General features: G+C 42.8%; 1 protein-coding gene across 3 annotated transcripts in view; it reads right to left on the bottom strand.

Moving 5' to 3' along the window:
• LOC137383396 (transmembrane channel-like protein 7) overlaps window positions 1–12,923 on the bottom strand; it is a 125,847-nt gene that overhangs the window by 88,062 nt on the left and 24,862 nt on the right. For 2 of the 3 annotated variants that reach the window (XM_068056192.1, XM_068056193.1), the window contains exon 5: window positions 11,577–11,741. The exons of the other annotated variant lie outside the window; for it this stretch is intronic. In XM_068056192.1, the coding sequence (XP_067912293.1) occupies window positions 11,577–11,741 (165 nt within the window). The remainder of the gene's footprint in view (window positions 1–11,576; window positions 11,742–12,923) is intronic. 3 annotated transcript variants of the gene reach the window in all.

The following is a 12,923-nucleotide window of genomic DNA, read 5'->3' as shown; positions in this document are numbered from 1 at the left end:
TTCAATAATATAATGGCTGATCTGTTTGTGTTTCCAATTCCACACTCCCATCTACCCCCGATAACCTTTGATTCCCTTGCCTAACAAGAATCTATCTACCTCCACCTTAAAAATATTCAATGACCCCGCCCCCACCACCTTCTGAGGCAAAGAGTTCCAAAGTTGCACAACGATCTGAGAGAAAATATTTCTCCTCATCTCTGTCCTAAAAGGGTGACCCCTAATTTTAAAACAGGGTCCCCTAGTTCTGGACTCACCCACAAGAGGAAACATCCTCTCCTCATCCACCTTGTCAAGACCGTTCAGGATCTTATATACTTCAATCAATTCTCCCCTCACTCTTCTAAACTCCAGTGAAAACAAGCCCAGTCTGTCCAACTGTTGTAAGACAACCCGCTCATTCTAGGTATCAATCTAATAAACCTCCTCTGAACCGCCTCCAAAGCATTTACATCCTTCCTTAAATAAGGAGATCAAAACTGCACAGTATTTGAGATGAGGTCTCACCAATGCCCTGTATGACTGAAGCATAACATCCTTCCTTTTATTTTCAATTCCCCTCATAATGAAGGATAGCATTCCATTAGCCTTCTTTATTACTTGCTGTATCTGCATACTAACTTTTTGTGACTCATGCACTAGAGCACCTAGATCCCTCTGCATCTCGAAATTCTGCTGTCGTTCTCCGTTTAAGTAATACCCTGCTTTTTTATTCTTCCCGCCAAAGTGAACAACTTCACATTTTCCCACATTATACTCCATCTGCCAGATTTTTGCCAACTCACTCAACCTATCTGCATCGGTCTGCAACCTCCTAATGCCCTCTTCACAACATACTTTCCTACCTATCTTTGTGTCATTTGCAAATTTAGCTACCATGCCATCACTCCCCTCATCTAAGTCATTGATATAAATTTTAAAAAGGTTGAGGGCCCAGCACAGCCCCCTGCAGGCCTCCATTTGTCACATCCTGTCAATCAGAAAAGGACCCATTTATGCATACACTGTCTTCTACCAATCTTCTGTCTACGCTAATATGTTACCCCCTACACCATGAGTTCCTACTTTGCGCAATAATCTTTTATGCGGCACCTTGTCAAATGCCTTCTGGAAATCCAAGTACAGTACATCAACGGGCTCCCCTTTATCTACAGCACATGTCACTCCTTCAAATAACTCCAACAAGTTGGTTAAACATGATTTCCCTTTCACATAACAATGTTGATTATTCCCAATTATCTTGAGAGTGCCTAGCTACAACCTCCTTAATGATCGATTCTAACACCTTCCCCACGACAGACATCAAGCTAACTGGCCTATAGTTACCTGTTTTCTGCCTCCCACCACTTCTTGAATAGAGGGGTCATATTTGCTACTTTCCAGTCAGATGGAACCTTTCCAGAATCTAGCGAATTTTGAAAAATTAACACCAACACATCTGCTACCTCATTAGCCACCCCTTTTAAGACCCTATGATGAATTCCATCAGGACCTGGGGACATGTCAGCCCGCAGCTCCATCAGTTTGATCAGTACCACTTCTCTGGTGATTGTAATTTCACCTAATTCCTCTCTTCCTTCCACCTCCTGATTTACAGCTGTTGCTGGAATTTTTTTGTATCCTCTATAGTGAAGACAGAAGCAAAATATTTGTTCTTGCATCCGCTATTTCCTTATCTACTATTAACTCCCCATCCTCACTCTCTAGAGGACCAACACTCACTTTACTTACTCTTTTCCTTTTTAAATACCTGTAGAAACTTTTGCTATCCATTTTTACATTTCTAGCTAGCTTCCTCTCATACTCTTAATTTCTTTCTCTCGATTAACCTTTTAGTCATTCTCTGCCATTCTTTCTAATTTATCCAATCATCTGAACTGCCACTTATCTTTGCGCAATTATATGCCTTTTCCTGAAGTTTGATGCTTTCCTTAACTTCTTTAGTTAACTACGGATGGTAGGTCTTCCCCTAAGATTTTTTTATTTATAGTAGGAATATACTTATTCTGAGTATTCTGAAATATCCCCTTAAATGTCTGCCCCTGCTTCTCTATTGATCTATCTCCAAACCTAGTAACCCAGTACTTTTGACGTGCAGCCACTGTTAATTGCCTGGGCTTGTGAAAGTTTTTGGTTACAAAAGCTAAGGGATTGCGTACAAGTCCTTTGAATGGAATAAACCTAGGTAGCAGGTAAACCTTCAACACCAGGGCTCCCTCAATGACTTGCTGGATAAACACAGTGTATATTTTCGGAATAAACCTTATGGATTAGATATCTCCCATATTTGATCCCTTGTTTGTGCTTTGCCAGTTAATGTTAATTAGAAGAATTAGGGCACTGACACTCACTATGAGCTTAAGTAAAGGGAGAAAAGGGAACAAAAAACACACAAGCTGTATAGCACATTGGTACTGTTTTAATTCAATTCCTAATTTATAATATTCTGTGTGATTGGCTGGAGTATTTACTCTCCCAGTATCCAAAGACTAGAACACAAGCCTTCTCATGCCCATTTAGTAAGCTACTGCAGCAAGAGGAATTTCCATTCAATCCCTAGGCAATGTTGCATTACCAGCTACCTTGTTATAAAGTCAATGTTTGTAAGAAGTGAGGGCACACTTGTGGGAAAGTCAAGCATGAGATTAATATCTGAGGAAAGCCTAAATGCGTTGCACAAAGATTAGGGAAGTATCAGACATGAGATCATACAAAACACAGATTCAAGGTGCAATTCAAACTATAGCTTGCTTAAAATCAGTTTCAAATCCTAACCAAGGAGTCAAAAGGAGAAACAAATGTTCTCAATGATCTGAAATCTACTGGGACATCCTTGTAAGACCAAGACAGACTTCAGGGTGATCAGAGTTTTACTAAGCTTGGTGCAGACACATTCATAAAAGTTCTGTTGGAAACCAGTACAAGTAGATGGCATAGCTGCTTCTGGGAAGGCTGAGTGCTATGCAATCTTAAAACGTACCACTAGTGGATTTCTTGTTGCATTGTTCACTCTAAGCCAGATGACACACCAATGTACTGTTACAGTCAGGTGAGGAAGGGGTCACAGGCTTCCCTCTTGCCCTTCCTCTTATTTGACCGCAATTGGATTTATTCCTTTCTTTTGAAACAGTGGCGGTACTTACCACCTCAGTGAGTGTTTTACCTTTAATGTGATCGCGAAAGAACCAAATCGGACAGGTTTTCTTGAGCTTAAACAAGAGGCGAGTTTATTAAACTTAACAATCTAAACCTGATTTAAATAAAATAAAAAATAAACATTCACATGAGAATTACACACACACACATCAAGCTTACAGAGTAAGAGGTAGATTTTGTGGTTGGATTAGAGTCCAGAATAAATAAAAATTAAATACACAGTCTGTGAGGTTGGATGGTTCTGTGGTCTTCTGGCTGAAGTTGTATTCTTGAAGTCTTTGGCTAGTCAAAGTGCACTTTGTGGTTAGCCCGCTTGGCTTAGGAGTTTCTTGGAGGCAGACTTGTATGTGTTCTCTTCCCTTGGTCTCTGTAACAATCTGTAGGCTTGGAGGGTCCACCGTCACAGACGGTTTTCAAACGTGGCGATATGTGGAGAGAGGGAGAGGCAAACAGCCTTTCTGCTACTGCACAGTCTGAGTTACTGCTTGTCTCTTTGCTCAAGAAAACTCCCAGCTTTCACAGAGATGGAAAGTCACATGACTGCCTTAGTGTATTCTCTGGAACCTGAGATCCAAGGTTTGGAATTGGCTCCCCAGGCCCCAAGATGCCAATATTTACACTTGGAGGGATTTGCTCTTTCAAAGTTAAGTCGTTAGGATTGCCTTGAATGCAATATTAATGAAACAATCACTTAGTGCAAACCATTGTTCTGGGTCCATGCTCCTCAGACCTCTGTCACCTGTTGGAGGCCTTGGAATGTGAAAAGGTGTTTCAGATACAAATTGCGGTGGCCATCTTGGCTGCCAGTTTTTTAAAAAAGTTAACTGCAGGATTTTTGCCATTAAAAGTTTAATGTAAGCCTCCTAATATTCCTTATTTGGCATATCGGTTTTCCTGACACCTCCACACCACGCGGAATGAAATGTGATGATAGGAACGTTTCATTAAAGTTGTGGAAAAGAAAAAGAAGAAAACACATGTTCATTCTCAACACTCACTCCTCAAATTCAGTCAATTTTGGAACTGCTGCAGCTGTCTGTCGCAACAGCTATCATTGTCTTGAAGCAGGACAGCAACTACTCATAGGTCACTAGCATCAACTGCCACTTTAAAGGGTATTTAAGTTGGGAGCTGCCAGAACCAGCTTTTAACCTCTCGAAAGCAGTTTGGCATCTCTCTGACCACACTCCTTCGCTCTTTTCTGCAGGACATCTGTCAGTGGTGAGGCTATAGTGCTGAAGTTTGAAACAAACTTGCGATAAAACCTGTACATCCCCAGAAAATGCATGATTTCCCCTCTTTGTCTTGGGGATGGGCAAATCCATCAGTGCTTGTACCTTTGCTGCCCTGGGCAGCACTCGCCCCTGACCTACAACATGCCCAAGCTTTAGCAAACTCGTTTTTAGCAAGGTTTACTGCTAGATTAGCTGACTGTAACTGTTGGAAGAGGGTGTCTAATTGGGCTAGGTGGTTCCCACCCCCTCATCAGGTCTCACTGTATACCAGCAAATGATATAAATATACTACACAGTTGAGTAGGCCAGCCACTACCTGGTTCATCAGCCTTTGTAAGGTGGCTGGGGCATTCCTTAAACCAAAGTGCATCACTTGGCACCGAAATAGGCCACTTGGGGTGACAAAAGCGGAGATCTCTTTGGCTCAGGGTGTTAAGAGAACCTGTCAATATCCTTTTAGTAAATCTCCTGTAGTTATGTAGATGGCATTTCCTAATCTATCAATACAGTCTTCTAGGCAAGGAATTGGGTTGGAATCAGCTCTGGTCACGGCAGTAACCTTCCTGTAATCAATGCAAAGCCTTGTTGAACCATCAGCTTGGGCACTAGCACAAGTGGGGAACTCCAGCTACTCTAGCTGTGCTCAGTTTGTTTTCTAGCATAAACGGTATTTCCTCCTGAACCTGGCCCACATTCTTGGGATCGAGGCGATAGGGGTTCTGCTCTATGGGAGGGGTCTCCCCTACCTCCAGATCCTGTAGGGTTAGGGTTGAGCACCCTAGTGTGTCCTTGCAGACTTATTTAAATGCTTTGAGCATTTAATTTGCTTCACTTTGCTCTGTATTTGAATAGAAGGGTGCGATGTCTAGGTTATTCAACACTTTGGCCTTCTTCTAGCTCATCCTCACTGTCCCTATTGTCCCCTTCCTTCCTGACTGTCTGAGAGACCCGTGCTTGTCTGCCCCCTTCCTGGCTGTGTTATGATCCAGTAGTTTTTTTTTGGAAGAATGCGGTGTGCCTTTAAGGCTGGAAAGGGAGCTGTACTGCTTTAAAGTAGCAAGCTCTAAAAACTGAATCAAAGAATGCTTTCGCCTTGCCCTGGGATACAGCCATTCAGGACCAGAGATCGAGAGATACATTGTTACAATTTAACTTTGAACTGGCTTATAGTGGAAACTGTTCTAACTCAGAGAAACAGACAGACAGCTGTGTGTTTGCTCCTAAAAGGAGGGTTCTCAGACCATTTCAACTGAAGGAAGAGAATTTAGGCTTTATTTATTATTCTCTCTCAAATTTCTAAACAGTCAAGCCAAAACAGAAATATCTGAGAATCTAATCTGAACAAAGGGAAATTAGACTGTGACAATCTTATATTCCTCAAAAATTCTAAAGCCAAATTGATTCATTAAAAAGTGTTTGCAAGTTGTTAATTATTGAAATTCATCGCTGGAGAAGGAAAGCATCAATTTCAACTTCTGAATTAGACTACGGACTGTTCTACTGTTAAAGAATCTTTTTTCCCCATCGGACAGTGGTGAGGACTTCAAGCAACCTTGGACTGTTCGACATCCGGCAGGAGTGTAAATCTACAAAGGACACTAATTTTTTCTATTTTAAATGTTGTTTATATCTTAGTAGTGTTTAAGAATTTAGTTTTTCTAATTAAACAGTTATTTGTTGATTTAAAGATACCTGGTTTGGTTAACCTCATTCGGGGTTAATAGATGGTACAATTTGGCTGGGTCTTTCTTTAATTTGGAAAGTTTAAAATTATATGCTAGTTGATCTGTGGAGGGACGAGATTGAATTAACAGTGCTTTTCTCCCACCACAATCAGAATAGTATATTTTTATTGGGGGCTTTGACTGGAGCGGTCAGTGTTAATGTGGCACAGCCTTTGTTGTTTCCCTTCGGTCTGGGGTGTCAGTCAAATAATTTACCAGGCTAATCCTCTTTGCCACTCAACCAGGCTTTCAGGGATTCACCCTGAATTGGGAGTAATACAAATACATGGTCTCCAGGCCGAAATGTTCTGGCCTTGGCATGCTTGTCTGCTTCCCTTTTCATAGCTGCCTAGGAGGTCTTTAGGTGCTCTTGAGCCACTGAGTAGGCTCTCGTGAGTTGGTCCCGGAACATGCAAATGTAGTCTAACATGGAAGCCTCATCCCTGTATCCCAGAAATTTCTTCTTGATTAGTTTAAGAGGACCTCTCATCTCGTGTCCATGAACTAATTCAAACAGACTAAAGCCAGGGGACTCATTGGGTGAGTCCCTAGTGGCAAATAGGAGAAATCCCAGCCCTTTGTCCCAATCATGGGGGTATTCGTAGCAATATGCCCTGATCATTGTCTTTAGGGTCTGGTGGTACCGTTCTAAAGCCCCTTGTGACTGTGGGTGGCAGGCCGAGGACTTTAGCTGGGTTCAGCCCAGGTTACCCATGACTTTTTGAAAGATCCCAGACATGAAATTCATGCCCTGTTCCGTCTAGATCACAGTAGGCAGCCCATATCAGGTAACGAATTGGGCTAGCCCCTGCACCACTACCTTGGCAGAGATAGTTCTTAGAGGAATGGCCTCTGGGAATCAGGTAGCCACATCCATAATGGCGAGAAGATACTGGTAGTTCCCTTTTGTTTTCGTCAGGGGTCCCCCACAATCCACTGGCACTCTGCTGTAGGGCTCTCCAAAAGGCGGTATGGGAATTAGGGATGCAGGTTTTATTGCAGGTTTGGGCTTCCCCACAACCTGGCACATGTGGCAAGTTTTACAGAACTCCACAACATCTTTAACAAACTGTTTTATGCAGGCTTGGGTTTTTGGTACACTGACATGTCCAGCCATTAGAAGTTCGTGGGCTATTCTTAGTATTTCCTTATAGTATGTCAGTGGCACCACTGTACACTCTTGGTCCGCAGGTCTGTGAGAAGGTCTCCACTTCCTCATCAGCACCCCATTCTTTAAATAATAGCACTCTGGGACTCCCTCCATTTCAGCTTCGGTTTGGACAGTCTGTGCCAACTTCTTTAATACTGTGTCGGCTTGCTGAGCCTCAACTAGGGAAGATCTGTTTAACCCTCTAACTTCCCAAAGAACGTTTCAGATAACAGTAGGGTCATCTGTGTGGAGTGCCAGTTCAGCCTCCTCTGATGGAGCTTTTTTGGCCATACACTGTCACCACATAGTTAGGGAAAGTGCCGGGGACCTTCTCCTGCAACTGCTGTGTCTCCATGACCTTTTTCGGTCCCTCTAAAACTACTGGGAAAGCTACCACCTTTGCCCTGTCAGATGAGTGTCCAGGAGCAAGTTGACCCCATCCACTGGTAAACTAGGGACAATCCCCATAGTTACCAGTCCTGAAACTAGGTCGCACTCCAGGTGCACCCGATATAAAGGTATGAGCACACACTGCCCCCCGACACCATTCACTAACACTCTAGCATTCACTGCACTCTCTGGGGGAAAGATAATGCCTTTTCCCAGCAGAAGGGATTTGGTGGCCCCTGTATCCCTAAGTATGACTATGGGCTTGCTTGCCTCACTCAAGGGGTATGGGGTCTCTTTCCCTTGGGATAAAAAAATCCTGGTAACTTTCAGGGATTTTGTTAAGTTTTCCCACACTCACTGCAGTAGGTTTACTGGGTCCTACTGCTGCAGTAAGCCACAGCCTGATGTGCTGTGCTTTCCATCAGGGCCCCTTCTCCTGCCCTGGTCTGGTGTGCCCCAATTAATCCTACAGGGTTTCCCCATAATTTCAGCAGTCAGCTTGAAAGGGACCTGCCTTGTTACAGTGGAAACACACAGGTCTTCAGGTGGTTGCTCCTGCTCTCAGTATTGTCCTTTTTAGCCTGAGGAGGGGCCCCTATGTGTCCAGCTTTCCCTTCTCACCCATGGTGGTTCGGACTCCTGTTTCTCCCCCCCACCCCCCCCCCACCCCCCACCCCACCTTTTATCCTTTTCAGGTTTGTGGGGGTAACCAGGGAAGGGTTTCCCATGGGGTAAGGGCTCGTGTACAAGGGTAAATTCAGCAGCCAGAATTGCAGCTTGCCTGGCTCGTCGAACCTTCTGTTCCTCTAAGTGGGTTTTAATAGAAAGGGGAAGTACGTTTTTAAACTCGAAAAGGATCACCTCTCTCTGGTTTTTATTTGTGGGCTGTATCTTAAGTGCCCGTATCCACTGGTCAACAGTAAGCTTCTTAACTCTTTCAAACTCGAGGTAAGTTTGGTCAGGCTGCTTCCGGAAGGTCCGTAATTTCTGGCGAAACGCTTCCGGTACCAGTTCATGTGCCCTCAGGATAGTATTTTTAGTCATCTCATAATCTGATGAACTTTCATCTGGCAACAGTGCATAAACCTCATGGCCTTTTCCAATTAGCTTGCTTTGTTACAACAGCACCAGCTCCCAGCTATTTCAATCTTTTGCAAGCTTTTCAAAAGTGACGAAAAATGCTGCCACATCTCCCTCATTGAACTTTGAAATCAACTGTGCAAACTTTAATAGTTCAGCACATGGTCCTGAGCAAGGGCTAGCTTCCTCACTAGCCATGCCTTCGCTGGGTATACTGGGTCTTCCCCTAGATAATTCAAGTCGCCTTAACTCTCTTTCTTCCTTCACCTTGTTAAGCTCTTTCTTTTTCCCTTTCCTGACACTATCTCTGCTCTTTCTCTCAATGGAATTATAATTCTAGTCTCCCCTGTTCTAATTGCCTTTTTGCTAACATTACCCTGTCTGCTTCTGACTCTTTAGGTTCAAGTGAAAGTGGCTGGCTACAAGACTTAGGATTTCAGATTTCCTAGCTTTTGAACGGAAAGTAATCACTAACTGCTCGGCTACATTCCTCAACTCTTCAATTGATAGGGCATTTAACCTGTCCCAAGTTACTTCACTTTGGCTTAGAAGGGTACTGGCCTCGAACGTGAACATGTTAGTACTCTAGTCATGAAAACCTGTATTGGAGGTTTTTAAAATTTTGATAGGGATCAATTTGGGTTCCCACTTCCAATTTCTTGTTTGTTGTAGGGTTACCATCTCAGATGAGCCCCCAAATTTCTGTTACAGTCAGGTGAGAAGGTGGGGCGGGAGTTGGTCACAGGCTCCCCTCTTATTTGACCGTAACTGGGTTTATTCCTTTTTTAATAAAAAAAAACAGTGGATGTGCTTACCCACTTCAGTGAGTGTTTTACCTTCAACCTTTACTGTGATCGTGAAAGAACCAAATCAGACAGGTTTTCTCGAGTTTAAACAAGAAAGAGGTGATTTTATAATACTTAACAACCTAAACCCGATCTAAATAAAATAAAAAAATACGCTACACATTCACACATGCATTCACATGAGAATTACACACGCATACACCTAGATTACAGAGTGAGAAGTAGATTCTGAGGTTGGATTAGAGTCCAGAATAAATAAAAATTAAATACACAGTCTGTGAAGTTGGATGATTCGGTTGTCTTCTGGCTGAGTTTGTATTCTCGAAGTCTTTGGCTAGTCAAAGAGCACTTTGTGGTTGGCCCTCTTGGCTCAGGATTTTCTTGGAGGCAGACTTGTAGACAGCTCTTCCCTGGTCTGTCTGCAGCAATCTGTAGGTTTGGAGGGTCCACCACTACAGACAGTTTTCAAACTTGTGGTGTTACCTTGGGGGGGGGGGGGGGGGAAAGAAAGAAAGAAAGAGAGCGAGAGAGCGAGAAGAAGAGTGAGAGAGAGGAGAGGAGAGAGACACAGCCTTTCTGCTGCTACACAGTCTAAGTTACTGCTTGTCTCTCTTTGTTCAGGAAAACTCTCGGCTTTCACAGAGGGACAGACAGTCACATGACTGCCTCAGTATATTCTCTGGAACCTTCTAATGAGATTCAAGATTTGGAATTGGTTCCCCAGGCCCCAGGATGCCGATATTTACACTTGGAGGGGTTTGCTCTTTCAAAGTCAAGGTGTTATAGCATTCAAGGCAATCCTAACAAAGCAATCTTCAGTAATTGAATCACTTAGAGCAAGCCACTGTTCTGGGTCCATGCTCCTTAGACCTCTATCTCCTGTTGGAGGCCTTGGAATGTGAAAGGTGTTTCAGGTGCAAATTGCGGTGGCCAACTTGGCTGCCAGTTTTTTTTTAAAAGTTAACTGTAGGATTTTTTCCATTAAAAGTTGAATGTAAGTTTCCAACTGATGAATATTCCTTATTGGGCACATCGGTTTTTTTGTTAGTACTTACTATGTAATGCACAATATATTTTATTTTGTTTAAAGCAACGAAGTCTCAGCAATGAATGGGATTTGCACCAGCAGGTGAGGTTGGGGCTTTTCAGAGGGATGGCAGTGTGCATGTATGAGAATTACAGTTTTCTGAGCCCTTAAGAGGACGTCTAGGCACTGGGAGCACTGGACAGCAAGAGGGGGAAAGGGTTGAGAAAAGATGGAGTACGTATCCATGAATCCAGGAGCACTCTAGGAATCCCAAGGTTTGGCAGCATTGAGAGAGACAGGTGCAAGAGAATATGACCTAATACATTCCCGGCCATTCAGCAACCCCACCCACTATGTTCCTGGGCCGTCAATCAGGATCCCAGGTGGACTTAGATAATTCATTAATATGTTGAAGTTGGCAAAAAGATTAAAACTGGAAGCGGTTACCAACCAGAGACCAAACAAGTGTTGACTAAAACCAAGACAGATAATAACAAATGTACCAAAACTGAGGCATGGTAAGCAACAGCTTAAGAAAATGGCACAATAACTGAACAAAAGCTAAACCTCTTAAAAATTTGCAAAATGTAAAAACCTCAAAACAACATGAACACGTTTGCAGAACTATCCTCAGGATTGGCAGCTGCTATACTGTACTGATTTACTGAGGAAAAAAGCTTTTTCTGTCGACTGTGTGTAAAACAGGTGCTGACAGCACAAGAAAAAAGTAATGGAAAGTGGGTCTACAATTGGAGCACATACAGAATGGAGTAGGAAAAGATCCCAACAGCAACCATTTTGCAATCCTAGTCCATTTCATTTTCTTATAAGAAGCTAGCAACATCTTATCTGTATGTGAAGGTTTAAAAATATAAGTCAGATTGTTCTCTGTAACAACTGATTCTTCAGCAGTAGCCTTTGATTGGAACAAGTGTCTGGTCAGCATTACGATTAACTAGGTTTCCAAAAATAAAATCTGCACTCCTAAGTTTAATGCACATTAATTACCTACGGCAAAGGAGGAAACTTTGGCATGTGTAATGTTAACTCCTTGCGTTGAAATGATCATCGGAAGTGTGACAAAAGTAAGCATTAATAGAAAAATCACAAAATTCAACAAAACCAGAAAACGGAGAAAGGAGAAGTAAGATTGGATTCCGGTGCCAAATTTGCCTGAAAGATAAAAAGGAAAATTTTAAAAGTTCAAGAACATTAGGAACATTGAAACAGGTGTAGGTCATATTAAGCCTGTTCTGTCACTCAATTATATCATGGATGTATCTCAACTCCATTTACCTGCCTGATTCCATATCCCTTTGTAGGCTTAGCTAACAAAAATCTATCAATAAAAGCAAAATACTACAGATGCTGGAAATCGGAAATAAAACCAAAAAGCGCTGGAAATACTCAGCAGGTCTGGCAGCACCTGTGGAGAGAGAAGCAGAGTTAACGTTCAGGTCACTAACCCTTCTTCAGAACTGGGTCGGAGAGAAGAGCAGAACTTCAAGGTAGGCATTCCAGTTCTGAAGAAGGGTCACTGACCCGAAACGTTAACTCTGCTTCTCTCTCCACAGATGCTGCCTGACCTGCTGAGTATTTCCAGCATTTCTTGTTTTTATTTCAGATTTCCAGCATCCGCAGTATTTCGCTTTTATTTAAAACTTTTCAGTTGGCCTAGCTGCAACAGCTTTACGGGTGAGTTCCAAAGTATGCAAAGGAATACATGCCTTGTCTATGCAATCTGTCCTTATAATTTAACCTTTTCAGCCCCAGTATCATTCTGGTGAATCTTCGATGCACCCAATCTAAGGCCAACCCTTCCTGAGGTGTGGCGCCCAGAACTGAATGCAGTTCTCCAGATACAGTCTAACCAGAGTTTTACACAGCTGCAGCATAACTTGCACTCCTTCGTATTTTAGACCCCTTGAGATAAAGGTCGACATTCCATTAGACTTTTGAAATTATTTTTTGCATTTGTCCACCAGCTTTTTGTAATTTTAGTACATAGGCCCCTAAATCTCAGTGCACCTGCACAGTTCCTAGCTGCTCACCATTAAGAAAATACTCTGATTGATCGTTCTTGGGTTCAAAGCAGATGACCTCACACAAACTTGTGAGGGACCCACCCATATCTGATGATCTTACTGGCAGTTGGTTTTCAGCATTTTATTTTGCAATACCATTTTGTTCAAAATGATAAACGTGGGCCACTCTTGGCTCCCTGAATTAGAGAAAAAAGCCACAATAGAATCGGAGAATGGGTACAGCACAGAAAGAGGCCATTCAGTCCGCCAAGCCAGTGCTGGCTCTTTGCAAGAACAATTTAATTAGTTCCACTCCTCGGCCCTTTCGGTG

The sequence above is a fragment of the Heterodontus francisci genome, chromosome 24 (assembly GCF_036365525.1).
Source record: "Heterodontus francisci isolate sHetFra1 chromosome 24, sHetFra1.hap1, whole genome shotgun sequence".
Lineage (NCBI taxonomy): Eukaryota > Metazoa > Chordata > Chondrichthyes > Heterodontiformes > Heterodontidae > Heterodontus > Heterodontus francisci.
The sequence above is the reverse complement of the archived record's forward strand: the minus strand, read 5'-3'. Positions and strand labels throughout refer to the sequence as shown.